The sequence below is a fragment of the Myxine glutinosa genome, chromosome 1 (genome assembly GCF_964187855.1).
Source record: "Myxine glutinosa chromosome 1, kmMyxGlut1.1, whole genome shotgun sequence".
Taxonomy (NCBI): domain Eukaryota; kingdom Metazoa; phylum Chordata; class Myxini; order Myxiniformes; family Myxinidae; genus Myxine; species Myxine glutinosa.
The window spans coordinates 397,207,316-397,220,153 of record NC_136261.1 but is presented as its reverse complement, the minus strand read 5'-3'; the positions used below and the strand labels follow the sequence as shown (position 1 = coordinate 397,220,153).

The 12,838-nt window shown below is 44.6% G+C and overlaps 1 protein-coding gene across 1 annotated transcript in view; it reads right to left on the bottom strand.

Annotated features, from left to right (window-relative positions):
* LOC137419639 (uncharacterized) overlaps positions 1-12,838 on the bottom strand; it is a 175,416-nt gene that overhangs the window by 56,746 nt on the left and 105,832 nt on the right. Inside the window, exon 9 of the mRNA XM_078785297.1 lies at positions 7,392-8,068. Within this exon, the coding sequence (XP_078641423.1) occupies positions 7,392-8,068 (677 nt within the window). The remainder of the gene's footprint in view (positions 1-7,391; positions 8,069-12,838) is intronic.

The following is a 12,838-nucleotide window of genomic DNA, read 5'->3' as shown; positions in this document are numbered from 1 at the left end:
CAAGGACCCATCAGTCCCAAAGGACCCAAAAGTCCACAAAGACCCAAAACGTCATTTTTGACCCAAAAAGTCTCTGATAACCCAAAAGACCCAAAAGTCCTTGACCCAAAAATACCCAAGAACCCAAAAGTCCTTAATGTCCCAAAAGTCCATGGATCCCAAAAGACCCAGATGCCCAAAAAGTCCCCAAGGACCCCAGTCCAAATGTCCCCAAGGACCCAGATGACCCAAAAGTCTGCAAGGACCCAAAAAGTCCTCGATGACCCAAATGTCCCCGAGGACCAAAAATGCCAAAATGTTCCTGAGGACCCAAAAGTCCGACGACGCAAAAGATCCCCGATGACCCAAAAGACTGATGACCCAAAAGACTCAGATGACCCAAAATACCCAGTCATTGACCCAAAAGTCACCAAGGACCCAAATGTCCCCAAGGACCCAAAAGACTCAAAAGTCCTTTACGACCCGAAAAACCCAAAAGTCCCCAAGGTGCAACTTGTAGGTATGCTGCAAGGCCATGAACAGCAATGAACAGCAATGAAAATTTGGTGCAACGGACCTAGGGCCCCCTAGTATTATGAAGTGAGTGAGACAAAATCCCATTCCTTGTTCACAAGTTGGTGCAACATAATTTTTAATCAACATGACCTCTGACCTTTGACCTTTGACCTTTGATAGCAAAATGTAATCAGTTCACCTTTACCTCATTACACATACCTGCACCATGTTTTACATAGGTCCCTTCAGCCGTTCTCGAGTTATCTCGGTCGGACGGACAAACCGAATACAAAATGGCTTCAGCGACATCGGCAGAGATGTAAAATTTATCATGAACTTCCGCAGTTCCCACGACTCACCATTCCCCGGGTTGTTTTCCTCGTTTTCAGCCGAATCCTCCATCTTGATCTGCAGGACTCCACCAGGTCCTCCGGTCTCCTCACCAAAACCGAGCACGAAGCTCCGTTCCGATCCTCGCCCCGCACGGCACAACTCCATGTACCGACATAGCTCGACGTACATGGTGAAGGTGAACTTCCGTGCGGCTAAAGAACACAGTCGATCCCTCACCGGAGCGGGCTCGGCTCGGGCACAGAGAGCTCCGAAGATCTCGATCCCCAGACCAGTGATGGCGGCTCTGAGAGACTCCTCCGACAGACCCTGGATCTTCAGCCAGGTCGGGACAAGACCGAGGGCGCACCGAGCGCTCGAAGATTCCATTATCCCCCAAGAACACGCGCCGAGAAATACAAAATAAATAAATCACGTGGTGTTGTTGTTGTTTTTTGGTCATTCGCTCGAAGTGGATGATTTACACGAAAACCAGAGATTCTCAACACATGGGTCGTGACCCATCAGTGGGCCCCAAGACGCAAGCTTATGGTCCGCGGAGATCCCACCAACCTGAGAAGGCAGGTATATTTGTTTACGTCACGTGTGTTCGTCTGCAGCTCAATCGTAAAATTTACATCACGAAAAAAAAGTTATAATAATGCTATTATATTAATTTGTGATTGCAATGATGCTGTTTGGAAAAAATACAGAGAAATCGAGTTGAAAAAAGAATTAAGAAATGACGTGTAGGTTTCCACTTGTGACATTCGCGGATTCGGTATTTGAGTTTCGCCATTGACCGTATTTTGGTTGATCGAAGGTGCATCATCAAAGGTTGATCAAAGGTGCATCATCAAAGGTTGAGTGAAGGTGCATCATCAAAGGTTGAGTGAAGGTGCACCAATTTCAATAGTTGCTCGAAGACAGGGCAGCATGTCGAATCAAACCAACATAATTATGACTTTTAACAAACAAACAAAAAAATACCTATTTTGGGGGGCAACCCCTCAGTCGACCCCTCAAGACTTGATTTTTTTTTTTTTAATGCCGGGAACAAACTTTGGTACATCACCAATGACATCCTGAGGGTAAAATAATTCGACATCACAAGTGATGTACGGAATGTTGTGGTTAAGTTCCATCAGAATTGTATGTGAAGTTCCTGAGAAGAAAGCAAATACCTATTTGGAGGGGGTGGGGGGGGGGGGGGGGATGGGAAATTTTGGGTCTCACTGTCTGCCATGATCTTTCCTGGGAAAACCACATTTCCAAGCAGGCCTCCAAAGCCAGTCGCCGACTGGGCATCCTCCGTCATGCGAAGTCCTTCCTTGGCACACCTGAGCTCCTCACCACATACAAGGCTTTCATACAAGGCTCAATACCCATACATACAATACCCATACATACATACATACATACAAGGCTCAATGGAATACTGCTCTCCCTCAAAAACTTTTTTTTTTAATGCTGTGCACAAACTTGAGTTGCAACATACCAAATATCATTTGTGCCAAGTTTGGTCACAATCCCATCAGCGGTTTCGGAGAAGACGTTACAACTGTTTACGGACTGACGCGCCATCACAGAAGCTCTCCGGGACAACGTTCCAGGTGAGCTAAAACATGAGAACTGTACATGCGTAAAAGGTTAAGAAATAGATTTATTGTCTTAGAATGTCACAAAATGCACTTAATATTGTCAAGTCCACGGCTGATGAGAACCAGCCTTGGACGGATAGTCGGTCGGTCGGTCTTTACGCCGAGGCCATCAAGCCGAAAATTGGCGGAACGTTTTGGCACACGTGTGACGGGACCAAAATGCTTACCTGCACGGATGAAAGCCACACAGGTTTTGTCCTCGGGCCCAACACCATGCAAACAAGACACAACAAAGAAAATGCAACAATAATAATGGGTTGATGAAAATAAATGCAATACGATAAAAATTATGTTGAGGTAAAACAAATCCTATGGCAAGACGTCTCCACCCAGACACAAAAACAGACAAGGGGAAAGATTAAATAAAAATAAAACAATGTTCTTTTTCTCCAGGTCGGCACTCATCTTGCTCAACGAGACATTGGAGCTTGCTGGTCGTCGAAGCTCGAAGACCCACAGGTGGGAAGCACACAAGATGGCCGCTCCACGGCACCACAAACGTGAGGTCCTTTTTCAGGTCAGTCCTCCCTCGGATACCTCTGCCGTCCGGGGAAGCACAACACAGACCCACAAACTGCCACTAACACCTCCTCCTCACCATCGCAAAAGTCTACCCGAGCTCCGAAAATTCTCCTCACAATCGCAACAATCGCATACAAGGCAGCAGCAGCAGAGTCAGAGACAAAAGCATCCACCCCACACGAAAGCCAGAACAAGAGAGAGCGTGATTCTTCCTCCTCTTGCTCAAACCTTCGCTCTGTCGTCACCCCGACCAACCGCAGAGTTCCACCCAATCGCTCCATGGTTGGGCTCAACCAATGACGAAGCTTGGGGTGTGGTCTGCTGGTTCTGATAGATTCCACGCCCCTTGTCCCATTCTGGGGGTGTGGCCTTGTTCCTCAGTTGGTTGGTGGGGCAGGGTTCAGTTGTCGCAGTTTATTCCAGTAGTTGTGGTTTAATCATTTTTTTAAAATGTTTAATCGGAAACCATTTTTAAACATTCCATGAAAGAAAGTAAAAGCCAAAACTACCAATGCTGCTCCTGATGCACTGCTTCAGGGATGGCCAACTTTAATACGAGAAGAGAGCCATTTGTCTGTGTTTGGTGTGTGTGTTATTGGTTGTTACCTTCACATGAAGGTTTCAGAAGGTGGAACAGAGCCCTCCAAGGACCCAAAGTATCCACCTTCATGTGTGTGTGGAACAGGTTGGTTATGTGACAAGGAAGAATTGAAAAACTTGGTGGACAGGTTGGGTGGAAGATTTTTTTTTTGTAAGATTTGAATCTGGATCTGGATCAGATAAATTATTTTTAACGATTCCTCACCATCGACGGATCGGGCAAAAAGTGATACAAACCACAATATCTGAAAACATTGTGGCCAAGTGAAGATAAAACTTGGTGAATGAGTTGGATCAGTGACCATGACAAACTCATAAATTTTAGTCCAGGACCGAATCCAGATCAGGCCAATCAGTGGGATACAAAAGGTAAACTGTTCAGCTTGGCATCGGTAGGTTTGGCCGTTCTCGTCCTTGTATCTGGGGAACTATATCTGGTCACAATGATTTGTCTTCTATATTGACGCTTGATGGGAGAGACAGGGAGCACATGAGTATTTCATTCTTGTTTTCAATGATCGGTTTTGGGTTTTTATTGCACGATTACCTCAGGCACTGAAGGTGGGCGAAGTTGTGTTTTCACCCCGATGTGTTTGTCTGTCTGTGAACAGGATATCGCAAAGACTTGTTGACGGATTCAGACGAAATTTGTTGGACAAGTTTTTTTGTGTGTGTGTGTGTGTGTACAAGATCGAGGCTCATGCAAGAGCCAACATTAATCACATAAAAACAAACTGACACGAAAACACATATGATCAAGGGAGCGGGAGACAAGATTGGGAGAGAGAGGAAAGCACACAAGTACAACAGTGGAGAACAGGGACGTCGGGAGATCTGTGGGAGGGAGAGGGCATGGGGGGAGGAGGCATGGGAAAGAGGGGGAGGGGTGGGAGAAGTATAAAACACAAAGACGCCAAAGACTTCCAGGACAGAAGTTGGTATTTCAAAAAAGTGGAATTGGGGTGAAATTAGCAGGGGTAGAAAAGATCAAGGTTTTGGATGGGGGAAGATAAGAGATGGTGGTGAACAGCTGTTTTCAAGACCTGGAGGGAGGAGTGGGTTTGAAGAGAGTGAGGGAGTTTGTTCCAGAGGTGGAAAAAAAGAGGCATGAAGGAGTGAAGGTGAGCAGAGAGTCTTGATTTTGGCAGTTTCACCATAAGAGGGTTGTTGGCAGATCTTGTGCGTCATTTTGGAATATTTGGCAGACAGAGCACAGACAGAGCTGGGGGAGGGAGGCCGGATAGGAGTCGGTAGAAGACAGAAAGACCACCTACCGACCTGCGGTGAGTAGGTGAAAGGCCCTCGGAGTTAGCTTCATCGAGGGAGATTCCAATGATTCTGAAAGCTTTGGTTTCAACAGCGTAAAGCCGAGCTCGGTGTGAGGCAGGAGCACCAGCCCAGAGGGGGGAACATTATTCCATTGAGCTGCAGATGAAAGCCTTGTATGTGGTGAGGAGCTCAGATGTGCCAAGGAAGGACTTCGCACGACGGAGGATGCGCAGTCTTCGACTGGCTTTGGAGGCCAGCTTGGAAATGTGCTTTTCCCAGGAAAGATCATGGCAGATAGTGAGACCCAAAAGCTTGAGTGACAAAACTTCTTGGAGAGGGAACGAAGATACTTGGGAAGTTGGGAAGAGGGAAGTTGGCTGTTTGACAAGGACGAATCAATTCGATTATGGTGAATTTCCTAATTGGAGATTGACAGATGCAAATATTGAACGATGCCATCCAACATGATGAGCATTGGGGCCGATGACCGATATAATGCCGATTTAAGCATCTGATTGAATAATTTAATTCCAAAAAAAAGATAATTGCACAAAATTGTTGAACTTAAATTAACAAATTTATTTAACACAATATATTATTCACTCAAAAACACAGAAAAGTACATTGCACTTGCAAACAGCAGCATTTATTTCCAGTTAGTCTGCCACTCATGTTTATAAGCAAGAAAACGTACAAAACCAAAGCAAAAAAAGTTGGAAAGACTTTGCAGAATAATTGAAAAGAAAACGTCTTTGGGCATTTGTGTGTACAGCAGCATTTTCTTCAGCAGGTCTGCACTAGACATCTTGTTCTCTTAAATCAGTAAATTTATCATCAACAAAATTAATTGTCCACACAAAAACAAATAATTCAAACTCTTAAAAACCTCAATAAAGGAAAAGTTTTCGTGCACTTGTTAACAGCAGCATTTCTGTTTAGCTTAAGTTCAGTAATCCCAATTTAAGAGGTGCAAGTTGAAATGCAGAAAACAAAGTTTCTGTGCACTTTCTCCAGTCAGCCTGTTCCTCTTCTTCTCACAAATGGCTCCAACCTCACAAAAAACTATCTCACTTGGAATGGAGGAGGGTGGGTTTGAACCGTGTGAAATCAGTCGTAATGTTCCAGGTGTTGAATTAGGCTTCGATCAGGAATTACTTGCTGTACAACTTGCGTCCTTGCCATTAAGCACTGGCGCCACTTCTCAGAGGGACGAGCGACTGCAGCCGTGTGAGATGGAGCAATAACAGGTTTGTGATGCCCTTCGATGTCTGGACCCACTCACCAGCTGCACTGGACCGGTCTTCGTGTCAACTTCATTTTATTTTCACCTGTCCTCCACCCTGCGTGTAAACTTCCTACAACAACGAGTGGGTCAGATGGTTGCGGTTTGAATGAATATTTGGCTCTGAATATGAATTTCTCGGACATCTTTTCTTCCATGCTAAATTCCTCTTTGGCATTTCCAGCAGTCCCATTAAGCTCTCACGAACGTTCCCCATTCGCCACATTGACACAAGGGGAAGCTCGAGCTTCCTCGCACCACGAGAACGAAAGCTTTTTTTTTTGGCGTTTTAAAAAGATCAGCCGTATCAGCGCCATCATCAGCCGATGCCGATAACCTCAAAATGCCAGATCTCGGCCGGCCGAAATATCCGTCGACCACTAATCTAAATAAGGAAGCACATACGAGAATTTTAAAGTGATTGGTCACCATTGAGAGATGGAGGCAAAAACGATATAAAGCATGATATTTCATTGGTGGATGAATGAAATGACAAAACTAGGCAGATGAGTTGTGAAGATCAAAAGAACAAGCAAATAGATTTTGGTTCAGGTCTGGATACAGAACCGTCCTCTCATTGAGAAACAAAACAAAGTGTTCAGACTGGCGGACGTATGTGCTCTCCCGAGTACCATTGTAGTTTTTTTTTCATGAGACTGGGATATTGACGTTTTTGCAGATATGCCAGTGCATGCATTGTTGTGTCTTCATGTGTACAGGTGTTCTCAGAGGAGTGTTTCACATCCCGATAGAAGGTGGATCATACTTTGTTTCTTCCTTGCAGAATCTACATTTGTCCGATTGACTCAACTCAGTCCAGCCACCTTCTTAAACCATCGGTATCATGTTCATGGTCATGGACGTTTATTTTGACTAATATCAGCGTTTGACTAATATTTTGACTTATTTGTTTTGTGTGTCTGTTTGTCTTTCTGTGTGATTAATGTTCGCTCTTTCACGAGCCTCGATCTGTATACCCAAAAAAAAAAAAAAAAACTTCTCCATCACAGTTACCTCTCAGCCAATCCAATGAGCCTCCTTTGTGTATATAGAATCTGTCCATGTCTTTTCCATCTTCCTGCTATTTTTTCGTTCTCCCATTTGGCTGTGTGAATTTGTTCATATTTGTTTTTGTTTGTTTGGAATATTGAGGGGTGTATTCACTGATGTTACCATTTCAGGAGGAGCATCTTCTATTCGCACATGTTCTTGGAAATATTTTTACAAGTTCAGTTATGTATTCTTTGATGTTGATGTAAATGTGACAAACGATTAAACACCTTGCTGCACACAGAACACTTGAAGGGTTTCTCTCCCGTGTGTATCATTTGATGTTGAGACAAAGTTGATGAACGATTAAACACCTTATTACACACCAAGCAATTGTAGGGTTTCTCTCCCGTGTGCATTCTTTGATGTTGAGACAAATTTGATGAATGTCTAATCGCCTTATTACACACCAAGCAATTGTAGGGCTTCTCTCCCGTGTGCAATCTTTGATGTTCATGTAAATGTGATGCCTGCTTGAACATCTTTTGACACACAGAACACTTGAAGGGTTTCTTTCCAGTGTGCATTTTTTTATGTCGAAGTAAACCTGATGAATGAGAAAACGCCTTGTTGCACAACAAGCAATTATAGGGCTTCTCTCTGGTGTGCAATCTTTGATGTTCATGTAAATTTGATGCCTGCTTGAACATCTTTTGACACACAGAACACTTGAAGGGTTTCTCCCCGGTGTGTATTCTTTGATGTCGAAGTAAACCTGATGAATGAGAAAAGGCCTTGGTGCATTGTGAACACTTGTATGGCTTCTCTCCCGTGTGTATCATTTGATGTCGAGATAAATATGAAGAGTAAGTAAATCCCTTTTGACACACAGTGCACCTGTGTGGCTTCCCACCTGTGTGTATTTGTGCACAGTCTTTCAAACATGATGAAGAGGTGAAGTCTTTGTTGGAAAGAGAAAACCTGCGTGGCTTCTCACTTCTTTGGATCTCATGTTGCATTATCGTTATCCACCCGTCACCATTATTGTTGTTGTTGTTGTTGTTGTTGTTGCTGCTGCTGCTGTTTTTAGACTCGCCGTTAAATTTATCAAAATCCTGCCATGATGTCATGTGATGACTGAAAGGATCTTCTGTGTCGACCAACGGGGGGAACTTTCCCAGTTGTTTATCTGGAAAACAATACACCAACAGTGTCAATAATTTACTTTTGCAATGAAACAGAAACATAAACAAGCGTTATGCCTAGGTCCCCCGTCGGTGAAGTGATGTGAGTTGACAAAGTGGAAGACGCAGAAAACATGCTATGATATGATATTTCGCTCACAAGGTTCAGACATACATGGAGGCGGCCATCTTGGATTTTGACGTGGCGACCCAATTTTAAACAGCGTTCTTCCTTGTGCCGAGATACACCCACACACCAAATTAGAAGTTGGTACTTCGCTTAGTTTTCAAGATATTCATCTCACAAGGTTCAGACATACATGGCGGCGGCCATCTTGGATTTTGACGTGGCGACCCAATTTTAAACAGCTTTCTTCCTTGTGCATAGATACACCCACACACAGGATTAGCAGTTGGTACGTCGCTTATTTTTCGAGATATTTCGCTCACAATTTTCAGACATATATATGGTGGCGGCCATCTTGGATTTTGACGTGGCGACCTAATTTTCAATAGCTTTCTTCCTTTTGCCGAGATACACCCACGCACCAAATTAGAAGTTGGTACTTCGCTTATTTTTCAAGATATTCATCTCACAAGGTTCAGACATACATGGCGGTGGCCATCTTGGATTTTGACGTGGCGACCCAATTTTAAACAGCGTTCTTCCTTGTGCCTAGATACACCCACACACCAGATTAGCAGTTGGTACTTCGCTTATTTTTGAGATATTTCGCTCACAAGTTTCAGACATATATGGTGGCGGCCATCTTGGATTTTGACGTGGGTTGCACCCACACACCAAATTCGAATGCGGTCCTTCGCTTACGCACGCACGCCCGCACGCAAACACGCATGCCCGCACGCACGCACGGACGGGAAAGCCATAGTCCCCCTTTCGCGACGCTGTGCGACGTGGGACAAAAACGAGGTCAAAGAACATGGTGTGTGTGTGTGTCTGTGTGTCTGTGTGTGTGTGTGTGTGTGTGTGTGTGTGTGTGTGTGTCTGTGTGTGTGTGTGTGTGTGTGTGTGTGTGTGTGTGTGTGTGTGTAATATGTTTAGCATGTGTCATGTATAATATGTGTGGATATAATATACAGCACAAGTCGAGCAATATTCAAAGCAAATCACTCCCATGCCAAATAAATAAATAACATTCTGCAGCGTGCGACATTGCGCGGGCGCATTGGGTGCCCGGCGATGCCACCGTGCAGCACATGGAGGGAGCAGTGCACATTCATTGATTAATTGTGTCATTAAAATAAATAAATAATAATAATCGTAAAATTATTAATTTCTTAATTAACTAGCTAATAGCATACCTAAACTACCACTGTTTTAGCTGAATCTGTAAACATTTTGAAAAGTAACAAAATTGAGAAGTTTAACAATTAATTCATCGATTAATTGATGAATCAATAAATCAAAAATACCCTTTCCAGCCAAATTACTTATTCACTGTCCTGTCGAAAAATAAGCTTCCTCGCTCAAAATGCACCTGAGATATTGCCCAGATGAGAAAGAAATTAATGAGTATTTAATGCGTCAACATCATCATCATCACAATAATCATAATTATCATTTTACGGCCGTTTACATGCTTTCATGTGTTATCCGTGATTCACCTAATGGCTGCTTTCCAGTCTGCACTATTCATTGCTAAATCATACATCAATTAAAACATCGATAACCATTAATTAATCAATCAATGAATTGACATTTCGTCAAATAATATTGACAGGCTCAATTTTTTTCCTTTGTAAACTTCTCGTAAAGTTTGACGAAGATAGCTGAAAGCGTTCATGAGTTGTCACATTCACAGACAAATAAACAAACAAACAAACATGCATACAAATGACAAATGACTAGACAAATGGGCTTGGTCGCTACCCGGGGCATTAAGCTCGATCAGGACTTTATTGTGTACTGCTGTTACGTGCTCCTCCCCAAACCCCGGTCACGGTGTACCTCCGAGCCCTGAGAGGAGTCACGGCAGAAAGATGTGTTATTCTGTATGTCAAAGATCAATGGTGAAACCACACCAATTGTTACCAACAAACAAGTATTGTATTAAGGTCACAGAAGAATAACAGTACAATAACAATATTGTTGTGGATTTGAGAATTGTTTTTTTTGTGTGTAAATATCACCCTCCGTGTTGTGTGTAAAGGTCAACGGTCGTCCCTTAGTTAAGCCATATACATACACGTAGCCAATCATATATCCCTCTCTTATAGTTATCTCCTTATTCTATGTAGTTTAAGGCTGTGTTTCCCAATAGTCGACTCTGCATTCCATCAAATGAAATAAGATTAGGTCCCTCCGAAGCCCCATGGCATCTTCGAAGCGCCAGTAACTTTGGGTGGGGTTAATGGCATCACCATCGCATTGCCAACTGCATACGCCGTCCATTACGCACGAGGCCATCTCGGAGCAGAAGGGGGGAGGAGTCAGCCCAGCGCCAGTAACAAGGCGTGGCCTTGCCAACGCCTCCTCTAGGGGCGGGATCGGTGATCCCTAGCGACCATTCAAGGCCGAGGAGAGCTCACCGATGGGCGTGTCCTGGAGGCCGGCGGCTTGATCGCCCCAGGGGCAATATAAGCGCACACGCAAGATTTGTGAAAGGAAGAGAGACAGCAAGCCATTTGTGAAAGACAGAGACAGCAAGCCATTTGTGAAAGGAGAGAGACAGCAAGCCATTTGTGAAAGAGATAGAGGCGTCAGAGTTGGCAGTCCACCGAAAGTGCGTAAGAGTTCAGCAGAGGATTGAGGGAGTCAAAGGAGCGAGGGAGCAGGAAGGCAGTTGCTATAAGGAAGGCGCTTGAGTTGGTGAAGAGAGACGTGCAACCTGCGGGAGTACGAGTGAGGGAGACGCTGTTGCCAACCAGCCTTGCCACAACGGGCTCCAACGCGTTGCCGGGAGCATCCCGGCAGTGTGGACCAGAGGGCGGAGAGCCGGCGGCTGCTCGCTCCCGGCCCGGTCATCCTACCATCCCACCTGAACCTTCCTCTCCTTCCAGCCATTCATTCATCCCTATCATCATCCCCCGTGTAAGTCTGATTGTTCGTCCGTCTTCTGTGTTGTCCTGGGGTTTAAATAAGACTGTTTAGAGGTAAGCTAGTATTTGCACTGTGTCTTCTTACTCCTTCTGTCTTTATTTTCTTATTCTTCCTCCTTCCTTGGTTCCTTTGATTTGTGTAAATATTAGTAATAAATTCCATTTGTATTTCCTACCTTCGTTCTTCTTCTTCATGCTAGTCCGGTCGTTTTTGTGATTTCCCTCATTGAAAACCTGTGGCGCGATTTTGGCCAACGTTCCAGGATCGGGTTTAGTCTTTGGTAAGGGCTCGAACGTCGTGTTGCTAACACCGCTCGGCAATCATAACATCTGAAAACGGGGTTCGAGCGGGAGTCCCTCCCTTGCTTGTGGTCAGGAGTGGCACTCAGGTCCTTGGGACTTTTTGTAGACCAAATACCCTGGCTGCTCCCAACCGGGAGGAGCGTTGGGACCCCCAGGACTCACGTCGGTCAGTCGCGGACAAGGGGATTGATCCCCCCTTCTTAAGGGGAAAAAGGCCGACAGAGAGATCCGTAACAATATCAATCAATTATACAACCAATATATCATTCCTATGATGGTACCATCAGTTTCGTACAACATAACTCACTGTGCTCCAAGTGAGCGAAAATAACATTCCCAATGTCTCTGTCCCGGCTTCAAGCCAAAGTCGATCCACGCTTCAGTGATCTTCAGAATGATGTTGTATCGAGACCAGAATCCCGCTCGGTTGACAGTCACACTGCCAAAGATGGGCAAAGGTGTCCTCAAGAGGCGACTGGGAAATCACACCTTCGGGTATGGATGTTCAACGGCTCCCCACACAGCGAACCGCAAATTCCCACTCGAAATCCACGTTACACATGCAAACCAAGCTAACGGCTGGATGCGTTGAAATGGTTGAAGCGAGGTGAAGAGCCTAGAGCGATGTGAAATCCGGCGCGAGGCAAAATGGCCAACCGGCCCGTACTCGAGATGTAACGGCACTCCAATGATTCTCTTCGGAATCAACCGCAAAACCTGTCATGCAGGTTTATCTGTCACAGCGATAACAACTTTGTCCCAGGAATCCCTTTCCCAGGAAACCCAAAGTTCACTTGTGACCCCCGTTCATCAGCGTTTGCTCAAGACCTCAAAGCAGCTTGGCTTCTTCTCCACCTTACTCGCTCCGCCCCCTTTTTCCTATTCTTCTTCCTCTTCTTCTTCGTCCTGTTCCTGATCCGGTTTCCGGTTTGTTTTTAAAACATCAATTTTTTTTACCTTTTGAAAACAGTTATCTCCAATTCACTTAAACGATAACAATAATAGGACATGGAACCAAAAATGTTTACAGTGGATGAGAACCACAACAACGGAAGTGACGAATCCGTAACAATACATACATACATACATACATACATACATACATACATACATACATACGTACAGTGCATTCAGAAAGTATT